The sequence below is a fragment of the Carcharodon carcharias genome, chromosome 3 (genome assembly GCF_017639515.1).
Source record: "Carcharodon carcharias isolate sCarCar2 chromosome 3, sCarCar2.pri, whole genome shotgun sequence".
Lineage (NCBI taxonomy): Eukaryota > Metazoa > Chordata > Chondrichthyes > Lamniformes > Lamnidae > Carcharodon > Carcharodon carcharias.
The window spans coordinates 53,596,740-53,616,676 of NC_054469.1; the positions used below are offsets into that span (position 1 = coordinate 53,596,740).

Sequence of the window (19,937 nt, forward strand, 5' to 3'; positions counted from 1 at the left end):
AGTATTATTTTTCCAATTATTAATTTAAAGTAGATACTGTATGTGAGCTCTGGTAGATACCGACTTCATGGCAGTGTGTCTTACACTTGATTACTGAATCATGATTATAAGTACAGCATTCTCAATCTAATTGCTACAGTATTGTAACATTAGTTGATAGATTTTGATTGCTTGGTATGGGTGGGGATCAAAAATGTAGCAATTTATCTATTTGCAGAATCTAGATGGAAAGCAGCCTATTATAGTGTTCAGGATATAGTATCTCAAAAACTCACCAGTCAAAATTGAAGGCCCAAACTATACCCTCCACCCCTCAAGTGAACTTTATATACTGGAGGCAGAAATCACTGAGGGGGTTTTCCAATTTCTGGAGTTTCTGTCGATCAGGAGAGCCCCTGCTGAAATTACTGCTGTGGTCTTCTAGCGTAAAGTAAATGAGTAGGGTACCATAGCTATGAGCAACAGAAACACAGATACAAATTGGGAATATTTACCGTAAGATTGACAGCTTATAAGGTTAATCCATTGAAGAAAAACAAATAAAATAATTTTAATTTTAAAATTCATTTTCTCCTGCTGAAGCAAATGAAGCATTTATCTTGATTTATTACTTCAGTATGCTGAAGGTTTTTATAGAGACATAGAGGTCTATGGCGCAGAAAAAGGCCCTTCGGCCCATCGAGTCTGCACTGGTCAAACAAGTACCTAACTATTCCAATCCCGTTTTTATTAAAATATAACTATCATTTTGGAAATGGTATTCTGTAAAACGTTACCAAATTAGCAAAGTATAATGGAAGCATGTACTTAGAAAATAACTTACTAAATAGGCAGTATGGCATGCATTAACTCTTGCAAGAATTAGAAGAATTGAACAAAGATTTGGGATCATCTGCCAACATGAAAATAACATACCAATCAAATACATTACTTTTAGTATAGCTGGTCTGATGATCATTCTGACTATGACATTTGTCCGTAACTGCTGAGCTCCAAGACATTGTATTGGGGGGTGGGGGGTAGCCCAAAGATGTGCTGGGGAATCCCCTTTGGAAGTTGTCAGGTATTGGAAGGTTTGCATGACAATTGCCTAGAAGTGGCAATTCTTCCTCTGGGCAATTGTCCTGCACTCGGAACTATCCTAAAAATACGAGTTAAATCACTACCTTCAGGTGGTTCTGACTGGGTTACATCAATAGCTACCCAAAAAATGTTAGAAGAACTTCTGGGTAACTATTGCACAGCCACACCAACCTCCCACAGGGCCACACCACTGAATCCCCAGGGACTCCGCAGAGGGACCGGTCCCCCTGCCCCAGCCACCCCTCCCCACCCCTCCTCCAGAACCAACCCACCCCCTCCCCTTCCACCACACCAATCCCCCGGCCCCAGACCCAACCCTCAAACTCTCATCCACCCCCCCTCCACCCCCCCGAGGCCTGACCTGACCCCTCAACCACCTCCCCCCCACCACCCCCGAGGCCTGACTCCCTCACCTGCCCCCCACCCACCACCCCCAAATCCTGCCACTTACCTTATACACTTACCTTCTCCCTGGCCTGTCAAGGACCTTTACATTTCACTAGACCTTTAACTTGCCTGCTTTATGACAGCTAGAGCTGTGAAAAAGGGGCAGTGGCTTCCTTCTCTTTGACAGAGCTGCCCATCGATGCTAAGCCCCAGGGACGTGCTGCACTACTTGGATTTCACCGACTGAGTCAGAAGAAATAGAATTTTTGGTAAGAAACTGGGAGCAGGGTGGCAATTCAACACTGATTGCCACTCCAAGGAAGTTCAGGCCCATTGTCTATTTAATAATATTTAATTTGTATTGTATCTTTCATATCAAACAGTTTCTGGGCACTTTACAGTGAATCATCATTTGAAGAGCTGTGACTATTTAAATGATTATATTGAGATCATTTGCTCAGATAGATCTTGATGAGAATCTAAACTGGTATTCATACTATATATATTCATAGTAATTTTTATGCACCGTAATATGCCGCTAAATTATTGTTGGAATATTTACATATTTACTGTCAGCAGATCGTGGAAATAGTTTGTAAATATGAATTGCAAGACAACATGCAGTACATTTGTAGATTTTAAAAATATTCTAATGTGGAATTTTTAATTCATTTTTTCTTAAAGGTTCAAACACTTAAGGGTTGTAGAAACTCTGATTAATCTACTGATTGGTCAACCCGAGGAAGTTCTTATTAATGTCGTAGGAGCATTGGGACAACTAGCACGAGACCAGGTTATTCGGGGTGCTATCAGGAGGTCTGGCGGAATCGATCCAATGGTCAATCTTCTAACTGGAACTAATAATGCTCTTCTTGTAAACGTCACCAAAGCAGTGGGAGAATGTGCCGTGGATGCTGAAAACATGTCGTATGTGCTTTTTATATTTATTATTGGTCGAATTTCTATTATTATTGGTTGAATTATGGTAAACTATAAAAACAAATGTCTATCTTCTATTAACCTTCTCTTATTTTGATCCTGCTTTTGTAATTCATTTTCTCTCCTGTATTTCTGTTTGTCCTTCTCTGCCTATGATTCTGGCTCCAATATTTACAGGGAGGCAGCAGGGGAATGAGCTGATGTGGGAAACCCAGAAATCCCAGGAATGCAGCAGTGTTGCCATGTTTAATGGAAGGCCCTCAATATCATTTTTAGTTAGTTTCCCGCCCAGCAGCCAGACAAATTGACAACATGGCTGGATAATGGGCAGGAAAGACATTGTTAGAAGGCCACAGTTAGGGAACTCTTGGGGTGACAGTTAGCCATCGGAAAAGATTGGAGTTAGGTGTGGGGGGGACTTGGAATAGGGCAATTGGGAGGGGTAGAAAGAGCCAAAGATCAGGGCTTGGTGGGAGTCTCGACAACAATCAGTAACTAAAACATGCATTTATGTAGCGTGGTGAAACATCCCAAGATGCTTCACAGGAGATTTATCAAACGGAATTTGATAAGGAGCCAGATAAGAAGATATTGGGATTGATGAACAAAGGCTTAATCAAAGAGTTAGGTTTTAAAATAAAGATAGAGAAGTAGAAAAGCAGAGAGGTTTAGGGAGGGGATTCGAAAGCTTTGGGCTGAGGCAGCCAAAAGCATGGCTGCCAATGGTATAGTGATTAATATCAAGGAGGTGCAAGAAGCAAGAATTAGAGGAGTACACCGATCTTAGTAAGTTGTAGGGCTGAAGAACGTTACAGACTTCAGGAGGGGCAAAGCATGGAAGCATTTAAAAACAAGGGGAAATCTAAAGTTGAGGTGTTGCTAGACTGGGAACCAATATAGGTCAGCAGGCAAGGGTGATGGGTGAAGAGGGTGGGAATTAGGATATGGGCAGCAAAGATCTGGATGAACTCAGGTTTATGTAAGGTGAAAGATGGAGTTGCCACTCAGGAGAGCATTGAAATTGTTAGGCCTGAAGGTAACAAGGCCATGGATGAGGGTTTCAGCAGCAAACGAGCTGAGGCAGAGATAGTGGCCGGGATTTTCTGGCCCTGCCGTGGCAGCATCTGCTACAGGGGATGTAACAGGTCAGCCAAAAGTCCATTGACTTTCAGCTGGACCAGAAGATCTCAGTGGTGGATGGGGCCAGAAAATCCCAGCCAGAGGGTGGGAGCTCTGAAAGGATCAGTTGGCAAAAAAGTTCAGTGCAGCGGTAACCTTCAGAGCAACTGGCATTGGATGCCCTCCAAGTCTGTGCGGCATGAGTTTCTCATGGAGAATGTGGCAAATATGAGCTACCACATCCCTAGACAGGGATCCAGTATCTATCCCTTGAATTGCCCTCAGTCTGTACATGGCATAGCAAGGCCATGCCTTGCAGTATGATATCACCCTGAAGGATGACAGGTGGTTGAGCATTGCCCTCAGATGTGACTGCGCATTCACAATGAGGGTCTTAATTAGGGTCAAAAGACCTGTGTCTTATAACTCTCAGTCAGGTGATTGTCCTCCAGTGGCCTTGACAATAACTATCAATGCCCCAATCATTGCCCTTATGCCATGACTGCAAGCATGGTGCTTTGAATACCATGATCAGTACACTGGGAACATCGATGCTTGTAGGGTGCACGCTGCTTCTGTGCAGCAGCCATGGTTCTTGATTGTTTGATGCTACATCCATTCTTACATGCCTCTGTAAGGATCAGATGCCACTTAAGCCTATATGCACTTCAGCACCTCAACTTAATGGATTCTCGCCTAAATGTGTAACAATAGTAAAGGAGCCAAGCTCGTTCATTGTACATTAGACTCTGAAGTCCAGCACTCAACTGAGCCATGCTCTCCGTGGTTTGAGCAGGAAATTTATAGGATGCCCCTTCAATCGGCCAAAAAATGTTTGACTGAATTCCTCCCACATGCCCAGAGACTCCTCCCTGATCGATTTTTTTCTAGCTTGCTTTTCAAATTGCATCATTCTTGAGTGAATGTGAAAATTGTGCTGTTGATTTTCATGCATGGGGCCAGCTTCCAACCTATCACCTATCACCTATCAAGTTCCTCCCATCATCCTCCATTCTCACCACCTCCTAATTCTCATTCCTTCTGTCATTATCCAGCCTCCCCTTGTTACTCTTGACCCCATCATCGCTCATGTGAATATTCCTGTTCTCTCTGAACCCTTTAATGCAGGCATCTGGGGTGGGTGAGGTGGTTTGTGGAGTTGGAGCTTGGGAAAGGCCATGATGGAGTTCAGGCAGTTGGTAGTTGACGGGAGGTTGGTGTACAGATGTGAACGGGCAGTGAGGGTGGGGAGTGTGTGTGCAGGTGTGAACGGGTGAACGGGCAGTGGGAAGAGGTGGAATTCAAAAGGAGGGGTTTGTGGTGTCTACTGCTGAGTCCTGGGGCAAACTGAGAGAATTGATGATATGAAGGGATGATAAGGGGTAAAGGGGGCAGTGGGATCCTGTAAGGTGGGAGGTAGAAGGCCCTGTGATGGCAGATGAAGGGGCACCGAGCATTTTTGGAGGGCAGACAGAAATAAATGAAAATCCTGTGGGGCCGCAGGACAAGGGGGTGCATGTCTTCAGTTACTGGGATGGGCTTCTCGGGAAGGATGGGGACATTAACGTTAACCTGCACTGGACGAAAGGTGTTGGGGGGTGGGTTCTATGGTGATTGTGCGGAGGTCAAAGGTTACACCAAGGGGAGTCAATGGTTATAGGGGAAGGGTATGGGTAATGGGAGAAGGGTGAAAGGTATTGAACTGCACCTCAAAAGTGACTTGCACCTTGGCTGCTCATAACTATCCAGTGCCTCATGGTAGAGATATCGAGATGCTGGATGGAATCAGGTCATTGGATGGACGGGGCTGCAGGTCAGCTCAACTGGACAACTGAAGGAGAACCCCACCATGTAGTTCTGCCAAAGCAAAGGCTTGAAACTCAAGGAGGGTTTGAATGGCAAGGGAGCAGCATGCATGGGCGGCTTCTCACTCATATCTGGCAAGGGCTTTGGCAGAGATCGATGCCTCCCTGTGCAAGCATACTTCCAGGGGACATAGACCCAGCTTGGGTTGTCCCCCTGAATATAGGGGGTGCACACAGTGTTAACGACTAGAAAATGCAATCAAAACACATCCAGCCTTCTAAAAGTGCAAGTGTATTAACATTCAACAATGATAGTGAACCCATGCAACTGCATGTGACATCAGAATTTTTAAATTTTTCTTTGGCTGCCACTGAGTCCAGGTGCCACCCTGAAATCTGCAGCAGGGGTGGAGGTGGCCTGCTGACCACTATTCCCTGTTGTCCTTGATAATTTTGGTGGACATTCTCTGTGTCCTTGAGGCCCAGAGGATCCCAGCTAATTTTGGGTCTCCTGCTGTAATGTAGCTGCACCCTTTGCGGTCACAGAGGCCAAAGCTAAAGCTCAAAGAAAAAAGGGAATCCTAAGGGTTGCACATCCTCTGAGTGGAGATCCCAGAGATATCCGCCTGCCACTCCTGTTCTAAGTGGAGGTCCCAGGGATATCCATCTGCCGCTCCTCTTCTCTTTGGATGCGCGAGGGACCCTCTCTAACTCCTTGAGGCGAAGGGGTACCTGGATGGAGGTCGAGATGCCCAACTCCCCGCTTGCGTTGCCACTGCGAAACCTCGCCCATGGAAACCGAAATGGAGTGCACTTCTGGGTGCATCTCCATCAGAAACTAGGTATTCTGTTGGACAAGGTTCTCCATGGTGTCCACCACCCTCCCCATGGAGACCTCAGTGTGCACACATGTTGGTACCACTTCATCAGGCAGCAGGTGGACGGACTCGTCCACATCACGTGCCACTCTGTTGAGGGCCTCTGGAATCTCCACCTGATGATCGCCTACCTCTTGCTGCATCTCTAGCATCTTGTCTCAGGCCATTCCCAGAGGCTCGTCATCTGACTCGGACTTTGCTGGGGCCTTTTCCCCAGCAGTCCTGTGAGTGCCAGTGAGCTTGGCTACCTATGCCTTCTCCTGCTACAGAAACGTGTCCATGCAGTGACCACCAGAATGTGACACACTGTCTGAACTAGTTCTCTTACCCATCAAGATGTATATCTCTGGGCTGATGGAGGGTGCAGGCGATTGCTGTGATGGCTTTACAGATACAATCTTGTCATTGCCCTCATCATCCTTGCTTCTCTGCGGGATTGAGGTGGAGGTGGAGTCAGGTTCAAGTCAGGCCTCACCCCCTTCTTGCTGGCACCTCTAATTGTGAGAGGAGCAAGTGAGTGACTGCATGTGCTGCCTCCAACATGGTACCACACATGACCCTTAGGTTTCAAGGTAGAGGCATTAAGCATTGTTCCTTACTGGATGGAGGCCATACGCCTGGCTCACCATCTCCACATGCCCAGTCCCAATCCTCCAATCAGCTCGGCAGCCCTATCTTCGTATGGCTTGATCTGCCTGAGTTGAGCCACGCCCCCTCCTGTCCTCCCCCATTGCGCCTGCACAAGGAGAGAAGATGGTTTGAGAGTACTTGAGATGCAGGTGGCGTACACATGCTGCCAATCAACAGCAGCAACTTACAGGCTACTGTATGCCTTGTGAAAGATGCACAACAGCTAGTCCACTAGGATTCTTTGGCAACACCCTCCAAAGCGGTGAGATCATGCAGATAGAAGGATAATGCACAAGGAGGCTTGGCATCAGTTGTGCTTGCTGGTGACCTCTACACCAGACCCCGACACCACCACCACCCCCACCACCACCACACCCCCCCCCCCCCCCCCCCCCCCCCCCACCACCACCACCACCGCCCCCTTCCACAATATGAGCTTTCTGTGTGGCAGGTCAAGTACCTGCAATCGCCTCTCTACCTGCAAATTACATATGCTGCAGTGTGGATATGAGGCATCGACGCATCATGTTGATAAGCCCTTTATGCATGGGTAGCAAAGGGTGGCCTGGCCACTGAGGTCCATGTCTCAGTTCCCACTCTGTGAGGTGAGTTTGAGCAGTAGACGGTTCACTTATCCTGGCAGCGCAGTTGAGGTTGTTCATCCTTTTCCTGCACTGCAGGGCTGTCCTCTAGTGTGCATTGTTCGTAGTCACCACTCTGGCAACTGCCTCCTATGCAGGGTTGGTGAGTCAAATGGGCCCCCTCCTTTCATCCCATGGGTAGAGGATATCCCTCCTATCCTCCACTATGTAGTGATTGTAAGTAAAACCTTTCATACTGTTCTAGAGATCATGAGATTGTACTGACGAATCAACCTTAAGCGTAGGTGATCTTAAGGGTGGAGTTTTCAGTGGACCTGATTCAAGCATTTAGCTTCTTCAGGAACTCTGCAAATAAAGTTAGCTGTTTCTAACAAGAAACCTGTCTGGTACACCAAGTTTATTACAACTGGCGATGAGGATAAATAGCTCCGATGCTGCACCTTGCCTCACATATGTGAGTATATCAATTTTTAAGGAAAGAAAGGAAGGTATACTCACCATCATGCCACTCTTCAGCAGAATCGACCTGCATGACTCATCCATGGAAGACTGGAGTCAGTACATAGAATGCCTAAGTTTCTATTTTGTGGCAAATGAAATATCAATGGAGGTGAAGCAGAAAGCAACCCTTCTAAATGTCTGCGGGAGCAAGACATATAACTTCATCCATAGTCCGACAGCCCTGAATGCAGCCAAATCCAAATCTTTAGACCTCGTGAAGACACGTTTTCAGCCTAAACCATCGATGATTATGCGAAGATTTAAGTTCAACTCAAGAGTAAGGGCCGCGGGTGAGTCAATTGCAACTTATTGCGAAGTTAAAACAGTTGAATGAGCACTGCGACTTCAGAGACACTCTCAATGACATGTTGCGAAATTGTTTGGTTTACAGTGTACACGATTACGCTATTCAGTGCCATTTACTTGAAGAAGTTAACGTTGACCTGAAGCGTGCCATGGAAATAGCACTAGCAATGGTGAGTACTGCGAGGGACTCGCAGGCTTTGCAATATGGCACCATTCTTCGGATGGGTCAGGAACCTACGGCCGGTCGTGGCGTAAAAACCAAGGAGACAACCGCGAAGCAGGAACAGTTTCTACCTCTCGAAAAACTAAAAGAAACACTGGAAGCATCTCACCAGCAATTCAGAAATTAATTTATCACCAATGTGGGGGTAACCATGCACTGGAAACCTGCAGGTTTAAAGAGGCAGAATGCCACAACTGTCACAAAAAGGGCATGTTATGAAGCAAAACAGAGCAAAATCAAGACAACCAATCATACTGCAAACCAAGATGATTAAGTGTACAATATACCAGAACCAGAAGCTGCTGATACTGATATCTATTCCATATACAATGTCAAAGCAGTGAAAACTGAACCAATCACCGTCATCCTTCAGGTGATTGGGATGCCTCTAGTCACGGAGGTTGACACAGGAGCATCGACCACAGTGGTGGGAGAACACACATTTAAATACCCAAGTGAAGGAACCCAGCCACTAAACCTGGAGCAAACCATGGCTCAGCTGAAGACATACACTGGAAAGGCAGTACAGGTGAAAGGCATCGCCTCTGCACCTGTACCCTACAAGCAACAAACTGCCCAGCTTCCAGTGATTGTTGTGACAGGTGAAGGACCTAGTCTTATGGGCTGTGACCGGTTAAAAGAAATTAAGCTCAGCTGGTCAAGAATTTTTCAAGTTAGAGCAGGAGGAATCCCTGAGCTATTAAAAAAGTACAACAGCATAGTTCATGATGAATTGAGAAAGATAAAAGGCCTAGAAGCATATTCTGAAGTAACACCCCGGTTCTTTAAGGCCAGACCTGTGCCTTATGCCCTAAAAGAGAACATGGATGCAGAATTGTGTTGCTTAGAGAAATTAGGCATAATCCAGCCCCAAATTTACTATAGGCCCCCAAACAGTCAAAGAGAAATAGAAGAGCAGATGTGTAGGCAAATTTCAGAGAAGTGTAAAAATAATAGGATAGTAATAGTGGGGGATTTCAACTTCCCAACATTAATTGGGTTAGTCATAGTGTGATAGGTTTAGAGGGAGTGGATTTCTTAAAATGCATCCAGGAGAGCTTTTTAAACCAGCACGTTAAAGGTTCTACAAGAGGGGGGACAGTCCTGGACTTAATTTTAGGGAATGAAGCCAGGCAAGCAGTAGAGGTATCAGTGGGGGAACATTTTGCAGATAGTGATCATAACTCCATTAGATTCAAGGCTGTTATGGAAAAGGACAAGGATGGGCCAGAAAAAACAGAGTTCTAAATTTCGAGAAGGCCAATTTTAATAAGATCAGCTATGATTTGGCCAGAGTGGACTGGGAACAGCTACTTTTAGGTAAATCTGCGTCACAGCAGTGGGACTCATTCAAGAGAGAAATAAGGAGAGTACAGGGCCAACATATTCCAGGAAAGATAAGGGGTGGGACCAACAAATCCAGAGAACCCTGGATGTTGAGGGTTATACAGGATTGGATAAAAAGAAAAAAGCAGGCTTATGGCAGATACCGAGGGCTCAAAACAGCGGAAGCCCTAGAGGAGTATAGAATGTGTAGGGGGGGAACGTAAAAAGGAAATTAGGAGAGCAAAAAAGGGGCATGAGAAAACATTGGCAGATAAAATAAAGGAAACTCCAAAGTTATTTTACAAGTACAGGTCATGCCTGACAAATCTGTTAGAATTCTTTGAGGAGGTAACGAGTAGGTTAGACAAAGGAGAGCCAATAGATGTTATCTACTTGGACTTCCAGAAGGCCTTTGACAAGGTGCCGCATAGGAGGCTGCTCAGTAAGGTAAGAGCTCATGGTGTTAGAGGCAAGATACTAGCATGGATAGAAGATTGGCTGTCTGGCAGGAGGCAGAGAGTGGGGATAAGGGGGTCCTTCTCAGGATGGTGGCCGGTGACTAGTGGAGTTCCTTAGGGGTCAGTGTTGGGACCACAACTTTTCACTTTATACATTAATGATCTAGATGAAGGAACTGAGGGCAACCTGGCTAAGTTTGCAGATGATACAAAGTTAGGTGGAGGGAGAGGTAGTATTGAGGAGGTGGGGAGGCTGCGGAAGGATTTGGACAGGTTATGAGAATGGGCAAAGAAGTGGCAGATAGAATACAACGTGGGTAAGTGTGAGGTCATGCATTTTGGTAGGAAGAATAGAAGCATGAACTATTTTCTAAATGGGGAGAGAATTCAGAAATCTGGAGTGCAAAGGGACTTGGGCGTCCTAGTCCAGGATTCTCTTAAGGTTAACTTGCAGGTTGAGTCGGTAGTTAGGAAGGCAAATGCAATGTTGGCATTTATTTCAAGAGGACTAGAATATAAAAGCAGGGATGTGCTGCTGAGGCTTTATAAGGCTCTGATCAGACCGCATTTAGAATATTGTGAGCAATTTTGGGCCCCGTATCTCAGGAAGGATGTGCTGGCCCTGGAGAGGGTCCAGAGGATATTCACGAGAATGATCCCAGGAATGAAAGGCTTAACATATGAGGAACGTTTGAGGACTCTGGGTCTATACTCGATGGAGTTTAGAAGGATGAGAGGGGATCTGATTGAAACTTACAGAATACTGAGAGGCCTGCATAGAGTGGACATGGGGATGATGTTTCCATTAGTAGGAGAGACTAGGACCCGAGAGCACAGCCTCAGAGTAAAGGGAAGACCTTTTATATCAGAGATGAGGAGAAACTTCTTTAGCCAGAGAGTGGTGAATCTATGGAATTCATTGCCACAGAAGGTTGTGGAGGCCAGGTCATTGAATGTATTTAAGACTGAGATAGATAGGTTCTTGATTGGTAAGGGGATCAGAGGCTACGGGGAGAAGGCAGGAGAATGGGGTTGAGAAACGTATCAGCCATGATTGAATGGCAGAGCAGACTCGATGGGCCGAATGGCCTAATTTCTGCTTCTATGTCTTATGGTCTTCCATTAAGAGTAAGAGGGTAACTAGGGAAAGAGTAGGGCCAATTAAGGACCATAGTGGTAATTTGTGTGTGGAGCTGGAAGACTTAGGTAGGGTTCGAAATGAATACTTTGTGTCGGTGTTCACAAGTGAGAGGGATGACATAGGTATGGAAATCAGGCAGAAGGACTGTGATATAATTAAAGAAATTAGCATTGAAAGGGAGGAGGCTCTAAGTGGTCTGGCAGGCTTAAAAGTAGATAAATCTCCAGGCCCAGATGAAATGTATCCCAGGCTGTCAAGTGAGGCAAGGGAGGAGATAGCAGGGGTGCTGGCAATAATTTTCAATACCTCTCTGGCCACAGGAGAGGTGCCAGAGGACTGGAGGACAGCCAATGTGGTACTGTTATTCATGAAGGGAGGAAGGAATAAACCAGGGAATTATAGGCCAGTCAGTCTAACATCAGTGGTGGGGAAACTATTGGGAGCAATTCCAAGGGACAAAATTAATCTACACTTGGAGAGGCAGGGACCAATCAAGGACAGTCAGCATGGATTTGTTAAGGGGAGGTCATGTCTGACTAATTTGATGGAATTTTTCAAAGAGGTGACCAGGTTTGTAGATGATGGCATTGCATTTGACGTAGTCTACTTGGATTTCAGCAAGGCTTTTGATAAGGTCCCGCATGGGAGACTGATAATGAAGGTAAGAGCCCATGGGATCCAAGGCAATTTGGCAAATTGGATCCAGAATTGGCTGAGTGGCTGGAAGCAAAGGGTGATGATTGAGGGGTGTTTTTGTGCCTGGATGCCTGTGCCCAGTGGGGTTCCACAGAGATCGGTGTTGGGTCCCTTGCTGTTTGTGGTATATATAAACGATTTAGACTTGAATGTAGGAGGGTTGATAGTAAGTTTGTGGATGATACAAAAATTGGTGGGGTGGTAAATAGTAAGGAGGATAGCCTTAGATTACAGGAGGATATAGACCGGCTGGTCAGATGGGCTGATCAGTGGCAAATGGAATTTAATCTGGATAAGTGTGAGATGATGCAATTGGGCAGAACAAACAAGGCACGGGAATACATGATAAATGGTAGGACCCTGGGAAGGACCGAGGATCAGAGGGACCTTGGTGTGCATGTCCACCGGCCCCTTAAGGCAGCTGGACAGAAGGCATATGGGATACTTGCCTTTATTAGCTGAGGCATAGAATATAAGAGCAGGGAAGTTATGCTGGAACTGTATAAAATGCTGGTTAGGCCACAGCTAGAGTATTGCGTGGAGTTCTGGAATCCGCTTATAGGAAGAATATGATTGCACTAGAGACAGTGCAGAGGAGATTTACCAGTTCTGATGAAGAGTCATTCGGACTTGACACGTTAACTCTGTCTTCCTTTCCACAGATGCTGTCAGACCTGCTGAGTTTTTCCAGTTATTTTTGTTTTTGTTTTACCAGGATGTTGCCTGGGCTGGAGAGTTTTAGTTATGAGGAGAGATTGGATAGACTGGGGTTATTTTCCCTGGAGCAGAGGAGATTGAGGGGGGACATGATTGAGGTGCATAAAATTATGAGGGGCATAGATAGGGTAGACAGGAAGGAACGTTTCCCCTTGGTGGAGAGATCAATAACCAGTGGGCATAGATTTAAGGTAAGGGGCAGGAGATTTAGAGGGGATGTGATGAAGAATTTTTCATCCAGAGGGTGGAGGGAATCTGGATTTCACTGCCCGAAAGGGTGGTACAGGCAGAAACCCTCATAACATTTAAGAAGTATTTGGATGTGCCCTTTTGATCCCATGGAATACAAGGCTATGGGTCTAGTACTGGAAAAAGAGATTAGAATAGATTGGTACTTGCTTGACTGGTGCAGACTTGATGGGCTGAAGGGCCTTTTTCTGTGCTGGCGACCTCGATGACTCTATGACAGCCAGTCCAGTTTTCAGAATGGGCAGCACCCATAGTCCCTGTGATGAAACCAAATCAAACAATTTGCATTTGTGGAGAGTACAAATTAACTGTGAACAAGGCTGCTAAATTAGACCAATATCCTGACCCAATGTTTGAAGATCTGTACGCTAAGCTTGCTGGAGGAAGGTCCTACACCAAATTGGAAATGAGCCATGCATACCAACGGCTAGAGCTGGACAGCACATTAAGGGGCTATGTGACCATCAACATGCACAAGGGCCTGTACCAATGTACATGCCTACCCTTTGGTGTATCATCTGCCTATGTAATTTTCCCAAGAACTATGGAAAGCCTACTACAAGGACTTCCCCAAGGTGTACTGTACCTGGATGACGTCCTGATCACAGGATCAACGGAAGTCAAATGTTTGGCCATTCTAGAAGAAGTTTAAGGAGATTTTTGGAAGCCAGTGTATGATTGAAGAAAGGGAAGTGTACTTTCCATGTGACTGAAGTCACTCATTTGGGTCATCGAGTGGATGCCCAAGGGTTGCATCCAGTAGAGGAGAAAGTCAGGGCAATCGAGGAAGTGCCCTGTCCTACCAGTGTCACTGAACTCAAATATTTTTTGGGCATCATAAATTATTACAGTCACTTCTTGCCATTTTTGACAACAGTGTTAGCCCCTTTACACTTATTATTGAATAAGATACATAGATGGTCAGGGAAGGCAAAACAAGAAGAAGCCTTCATAAAAGTCAAGAAGTTATAACACTCGTTATGTCTGCAAGTACATTATGATGCGTCGAAGGAATTAATATTAACCTGTGATGCATCTCCCTACGGTGTTGGAGCAGTATTGTCACACAGGATGGAAGACGGATCCGAAAGACCAATAGGCTATGTCTCCAGAACCTTCTCTACAGCCAAGAAGGGTTACTCACAACTTGAAAAAGAAGGTTTATCCGTAATATTTGGAGTAAAGAAATTCCATCAATATTTGCACAGTCGAAATTTCACCATTGTGTCAGATCACAAGCCACCAATGGGAAAAAGCAATTCCGCTGAAAGCCTCTGCCAGAATTCAAAGATGGGCTTTGATTTTATCTGCATATGTGTACACCTTTATGCACCATCCAGGTGTGCACATAGCAAATGCAGACACCCTCAGTCACCTTCCTTTGTCCAGTGCCACAAGAATACTTGTGTTGAATTTCCTGGACTCCTCACCGGTCTGTGTAAAGCAGATAAAGAATTGGACAAACCAGGATCCAATTTTATCAAAAGTCTGAGCACAGATATTGCAAGGATGGTTGAATGCGCCAGTCTCTGAAGAGATAAAAACCATTCTATGCCCATAAAACTGAAATAAATTGTCATGATGGAATCTTGTGGGGAACAAGAGTCATCGTCCCTTCACAAGGAAGAGAACCACTCTTGACAGAGCTTCATAGTGCGCATCCAGGCATTTCGAAAATGAAGATGCTTGCGCGAAGCTATATCTGGTGGCCATGTACAGACAGTGATATAGAAAAAATGGTTAAACACTGTCCACCGGTGTCAGCAACAACAGAAGTTGCCCATTTCAGTTCCATTGCATCTGTGGGAGTGGCCTGGTCGACCCTGGGTTAGACTACATATAGACCATGAAGGTCCATTTCTCGGTACCATGTTTTTATTGTTTATTGACGCGCATTCCAAGTCAATGGATATGTATGAAATTAACTCACTGACATCATGTTCAACTATTAAAAAGCTGTGCCAATGTTTTAATGTACATGGCCTACCAGAAGTCATTGCTTCGGATAACAGTACTGCTTTCACTAGTATGGAATTCCAGAGATTCATGAGCTTAAATGGGATTAAACATATTAAAACAGCCACCATATCATCCCTTATCCAATGGGCTGGCAAAAAGAGCAGTACAAACTTTTAAAACAGGAATGAAGACGTTATCCGAAGAAACGTTAGTATAACAAATTTTACAATTTCTTCCTAACTGTCCCATGGTTCCTCATGAAACTAAGGGTTCAACACCATCTGAATTATTAATGAAAAGTCGCCTTCGTACAAGGTTGAGTCTGGTGTTTCCTAATTTGGAGGGGAAGGTAGAGAAGAACCAGGATGGTCAGGAAGTAAATCAGGAAGTTCACAGTAAAGCTCAAATATTTATTGCAGAAGAGACAGCTTTCGTGCATAATTTTGGAAACGGACCTAGTTGGGTTCCTGGTATAATTGTCTCTGAAACAGGACCTTTGTCATACCACGTTCAAGAGGAAAACCGGATTGTTTGAAAACTTATGGATTTTCTAAGAAGTAGAGAGACGCTCAAACAACCAGTTACTCCACCTGAAATTGAAGTCGAACCTTTAATCCCTGAGGTGCCAGATCGACTTCGAATATACATACCTGATGTCTCTGTTGAAGTAATAATTCTGAACTTTCATTGTCTAAGGATGTCCCTGATGCTGCAGTTCCTGATCAAGTCGATCCAGTGGGAGAATTTCAAGTCGTAGAGCTACATCACTCTAACCAAATTAGAAAACCACCTCAGAGACTTAATCTATAATTGCATGAACTGTGTATATGTTATGGACTAAGATATTCTTGTAAGTAAGAGATGTAAAAAAAATTAAAAGGGGAGGAATGTAGTGATTGTAAGTAAAACCTTTCGTGCAGTTTTAGGGATCACGTGATTGTACTGACGAATCAGCCCGAAGCGCAGGTAATCTTAGGGGCAGAATTTTCTAGTTGTGGACCTGGTTCAAGCATATCGCTTCTTCAGGAGCCCTGTAAATGAAGTTAACTGATTCTAACAAACCTGTCTGGTACACCAAGTTTATTGCACATTGCATTCAGCAGTACTTCCATGGATCATCGCTGAATCTTGGTGCCAGTGCAGCCTGCAGTCTCCGAGCCATTTCCTGGACCACAATTCAGAGTGGAATAAAGCTGCAGCTGTCCGGGTGCCTTTTAAACATGGCATACAGATATGACGGTGGGGTGTACCGACCTGACCTACCCTGCCCTATCCTTCCTGTCATGCCATTAACAAGGTCAAGAAACTCCTGGCTGCATAATTAATGAGCCCAGCATCGTGCTCTTAGACGCGATTTCCCGCTGGGGTTCAGCAGGGGGAAATACTCCCACTTCCCACCCCCACCATCGGACTTAGGCCCGGAGTGGAAAATTCTGGCCATTGTCATTAAACAGACCATTTAATTATCCTCTAACAGAGCACTTAATTTGGAGGGGGAACACAATTCTGGCGAGTTGGCCTTTTAATGACCATTCATGAAATGCAAATGTGGTTCCGACATAGATCCGCAGGAAACTCGATTCTCCTTTAACCCGCCATCAAAATCAGGAGATCAAAATTCCAAACTAATGTTCCACCAGCGGGAAACTGACTTTTTCAATCATGCCAAATTTAGTGCCCCCGCCCACGACAATTCCTGCTGCTGGAAGGAGTGGAAGATTCCGCACTTAGACATTTTCCTGGCAAGTAATTGGGACATTAATAAAATAATCAGTCCACAGTGTATTGCTGCATAAAACACAAGACTGATGCAATGTTTTCTAGAAAAAGCAAGTACATCACTTATCCATGTACAACAGGAAGAAATAGGGATAGAGACCTGTTTTTTTTAAATGGTTGTTTTTCTAAAAATCCAGGGTACCCATTAATATACCCATTTAGTCCTTTTGTTCCCGCACACACAAATGCAACATATTTTATTTTGTCTTCAGCTTGTGTGTGACCATTAAATCAGATATTGAAAATTAATCATTTTCCCAAGGAGCAGTCATGATGCAGTTATTTTACAGCAGTTCACAGGCACTATTTGCAGATACCCAGAAAGAGTCCTTTGTGACACCAAGCATATACACAATGAGGCACATACTTCTGTCACATCCATTACCCTTATTGACCTCCACTGATTCAACTATTGCCTATTATTTTGCTTTTAGGATCCTCATTTACAAATATTTCTATGAACTTTGACACTTCATCCAGCCTAGTGGCTTAGCTAATGTAATGTGCTTTTTTGAGTCTGAGCATTTTGTGCATTTTCCACTTCATAAAAATCCCACTGGTGAAATGGAGACAAGAACAATACTCAAGATAAAGCTATAATGCAAAAGGCGTATTTACCTGCTTATGAGTTCTAGACAAGTATTTGTCTCACAGTCTGTTCATTCCTTTTTTGGCACTTTCTCTAAAGAAACTTTAAGTTGAAAGTGTAATCTAAAACATCAAGGAAGATGAGATTATTACATCTGGAATTATAGCTTTGGAAGTCTTAAAAGAAACATTTTGAAGTTTTGTCTCAAGGGAATGTAAACAAAATAGTTTTGATTTTTGGTGAAAAAATTAGTCATTTACAAGAGTTAATATTTCAGACATAAATTAGTATCAACTCTACTTTTGGTTTTGGAGTGTTTTTTGTTGAATTTTCACAATTGTTTCATTATAACAGGGACTTCAAATACTTTTGAACTTAGGTACTTTATGCAAACAAACCACTGGGGTTCATTTCATATAAATTGGAAAAACAGGGAAGTTATGTTAAACTTATGTTAAACAATGGTTAGACCACACTTGGGGTACTCAGTACAGTTCTGTTCTCTATATTACAAAATGATGTAGAGGCATTGGAGAAGATGAAAAAAAGATTTACAAGGATGATATCAGAACTGAGACATTCTAAATATAAGACAGTCACTCATAAATCAAATAAAGATTTCAGGAGAAACTTCTTTACCCAGAGAGTGGTTAAGACAAGGAATTTGCTACCACATGGAGTAGTTAAGGCCAATTGTGTAGATGATTTTAAGCAGAAACAGGATGACTACATAAGGGAGAAAGCATTAGAATGGTATGCAGATTGTGTTAGATGAAATAGGGTGGGAAGGTGATTACGGACAAAATGCTGGCACAAACAAGTTTGATTGAAAGGCCTATTTTTGTGCTGTAAATTCTGTGGAATTTTACGTATGTCTCCATTTGGGTTTTATTAAATCTGCGTGGGCTCACTGTTCTGCAGGGTGCTGCCCCAGAACCCTCTGGACAACTGCAGTGCATTGATCTGATGGCACACAATCTAATGGGTCACTTGTAAGACTGGAAGCATGTGAAAGATACATTAAATAGCTATATACAATTAAAAGCTAAATACAATTGCTCTCAACCCCATCTTCTCTCTTTGCGGAGTACAAGTTAAGCCATAATTGTACAGAGCAATAGAAGACGGGAGGTGTTGGCCACAATTGAAACAACTGACTGACTTCGAGGATCAGGCAGCCCAACTGGCAGAGGTGGAGTGAACAGATCCATCAGAGATGGAAAGACATGCTTGCTGTCTTCATCCAGTATGGATCCATGCATGTTATAGAAACCTCACAGTCAAGGGTGCCTCCTTGTTGGAGGCAGCTTATGCGGTAATTACCCTTTCCTCTTTCACTCACAGGTGCCACCAGGAAGAGGGCAAGGGAACAAAAGGAAGCCTTATTCAGATCCAACACAAGTCTGGAGAGAAGCACTGCTGAAGAACAAAGTGCACTTGTAGAGGCATCACAGCAGACAACAGCATCCTCCAGCAATTTAGAAGGGGTCTTACATTCTGGTGGCCACTGCATGGACAGGTGTCCCCGTGGGAGGAGGCAGGGTCAGCCAAGCTCACCAGCATTTGGAAGTGTGCTGGGGAAGAGGCATCTGCTGGGTTCAAGCCTGATAAGGCCTCTGGAATCAGCCTTCCAAGAAATGCTAGAGAGGCAGCAAGAGGTGGGGGCAAATCAGACAGAGATGGCGGAGGCCCTCAACAGGGTGGCACCTGAGGTGGAGGAGTCTGCCTGCCTGCTGGCTGATGAAGTGATCCTGAACTGCGCACACATGGCGGTCTCCATGGAGAATCTGGTCCAGTGGATTCTGCTGGAGATGTGCGCAGACCTACACTCCATTGCTGTAGCCATGGGTGTGCCTCTGCAGTGGCTATGCAAGAGGGGGATGGGGCACCTAGATCTTCCTTCAGGTGCTCCTTCCTCTCAAGGAGTCAGGCAGATGCCTTTGGGCATGCAAAGGGGGGAGGAGCAGCAGTTGTACACCCCTGGGACCTCCAGTCGGGAGTCTCTGAGATTGTCTAGCTCTTCTGAATCCCCCTTGCCTGTGATCGCCTTCAGCCTGGTCCTCTGTGACTGCAGAGGGAGCAGCTGCCCCACAACAAGACAGCCAAAGTAAGCCTGGGCCCCCAGGTCTCGGGTCTCCAGAAGACGTCATCAAGGTTATCCAAGGCACTTGACTAACAGGTCAGCAGGTTGCCTCTACCCCTGCTGCGGATGTCGGGGGTGCACCTAGAAGTGATAAGGAGAGAAAAGTCAAGCAGTTCTGAATTCACAAGTGATTGCATGGGTACACCATCATTGTCACACATTCAAACTATTGTAAGTATAGTTCACGTGCCCTTTAATCTTGTCTAATGTGGTTTATTCACGATAATCCTTAAGCCTTTGCTCACTGCCTCCGCCCCCATCTTCTTCGAAGGGACAGTCCATGCTGCCCGGAATCAGACAGCCATAGGGAGGCAAAGTTCTTTGCCAGGCACCCTTACGAGCATTGTGCAAGAAGTCTCCTGTGCACACTGACCCTTTACCCTTCACACTCTCATTGTAAATATTAC

At 44.8% G+C, this 19,937-nt stretch overlaps 1 protein-coding gene across 1 annotated transcript in view; it reads left to right on the forward strand.

Annotated features, from left to right (window-relative positions):
• The window catches only part of odad2 (outer dynein arm docking complex subunit 2), a 469,867-nt gene that overhangs the window by 276,687 nt on the left and 173,243 nt on the right, over window positions 1-19,937 (forward strand). Inside the window, exon 16 of the mRNA XM_041183936.1 lies at window positions 2,155-2,397. Within this exon, the coding sequence (XP_041039870.1) occupies window positions 2,155-2,397 (243 nt within the window). The remainder of the gene's footprint in view (window positions 1-2,154; window positions 2,398-19,937) is intronic.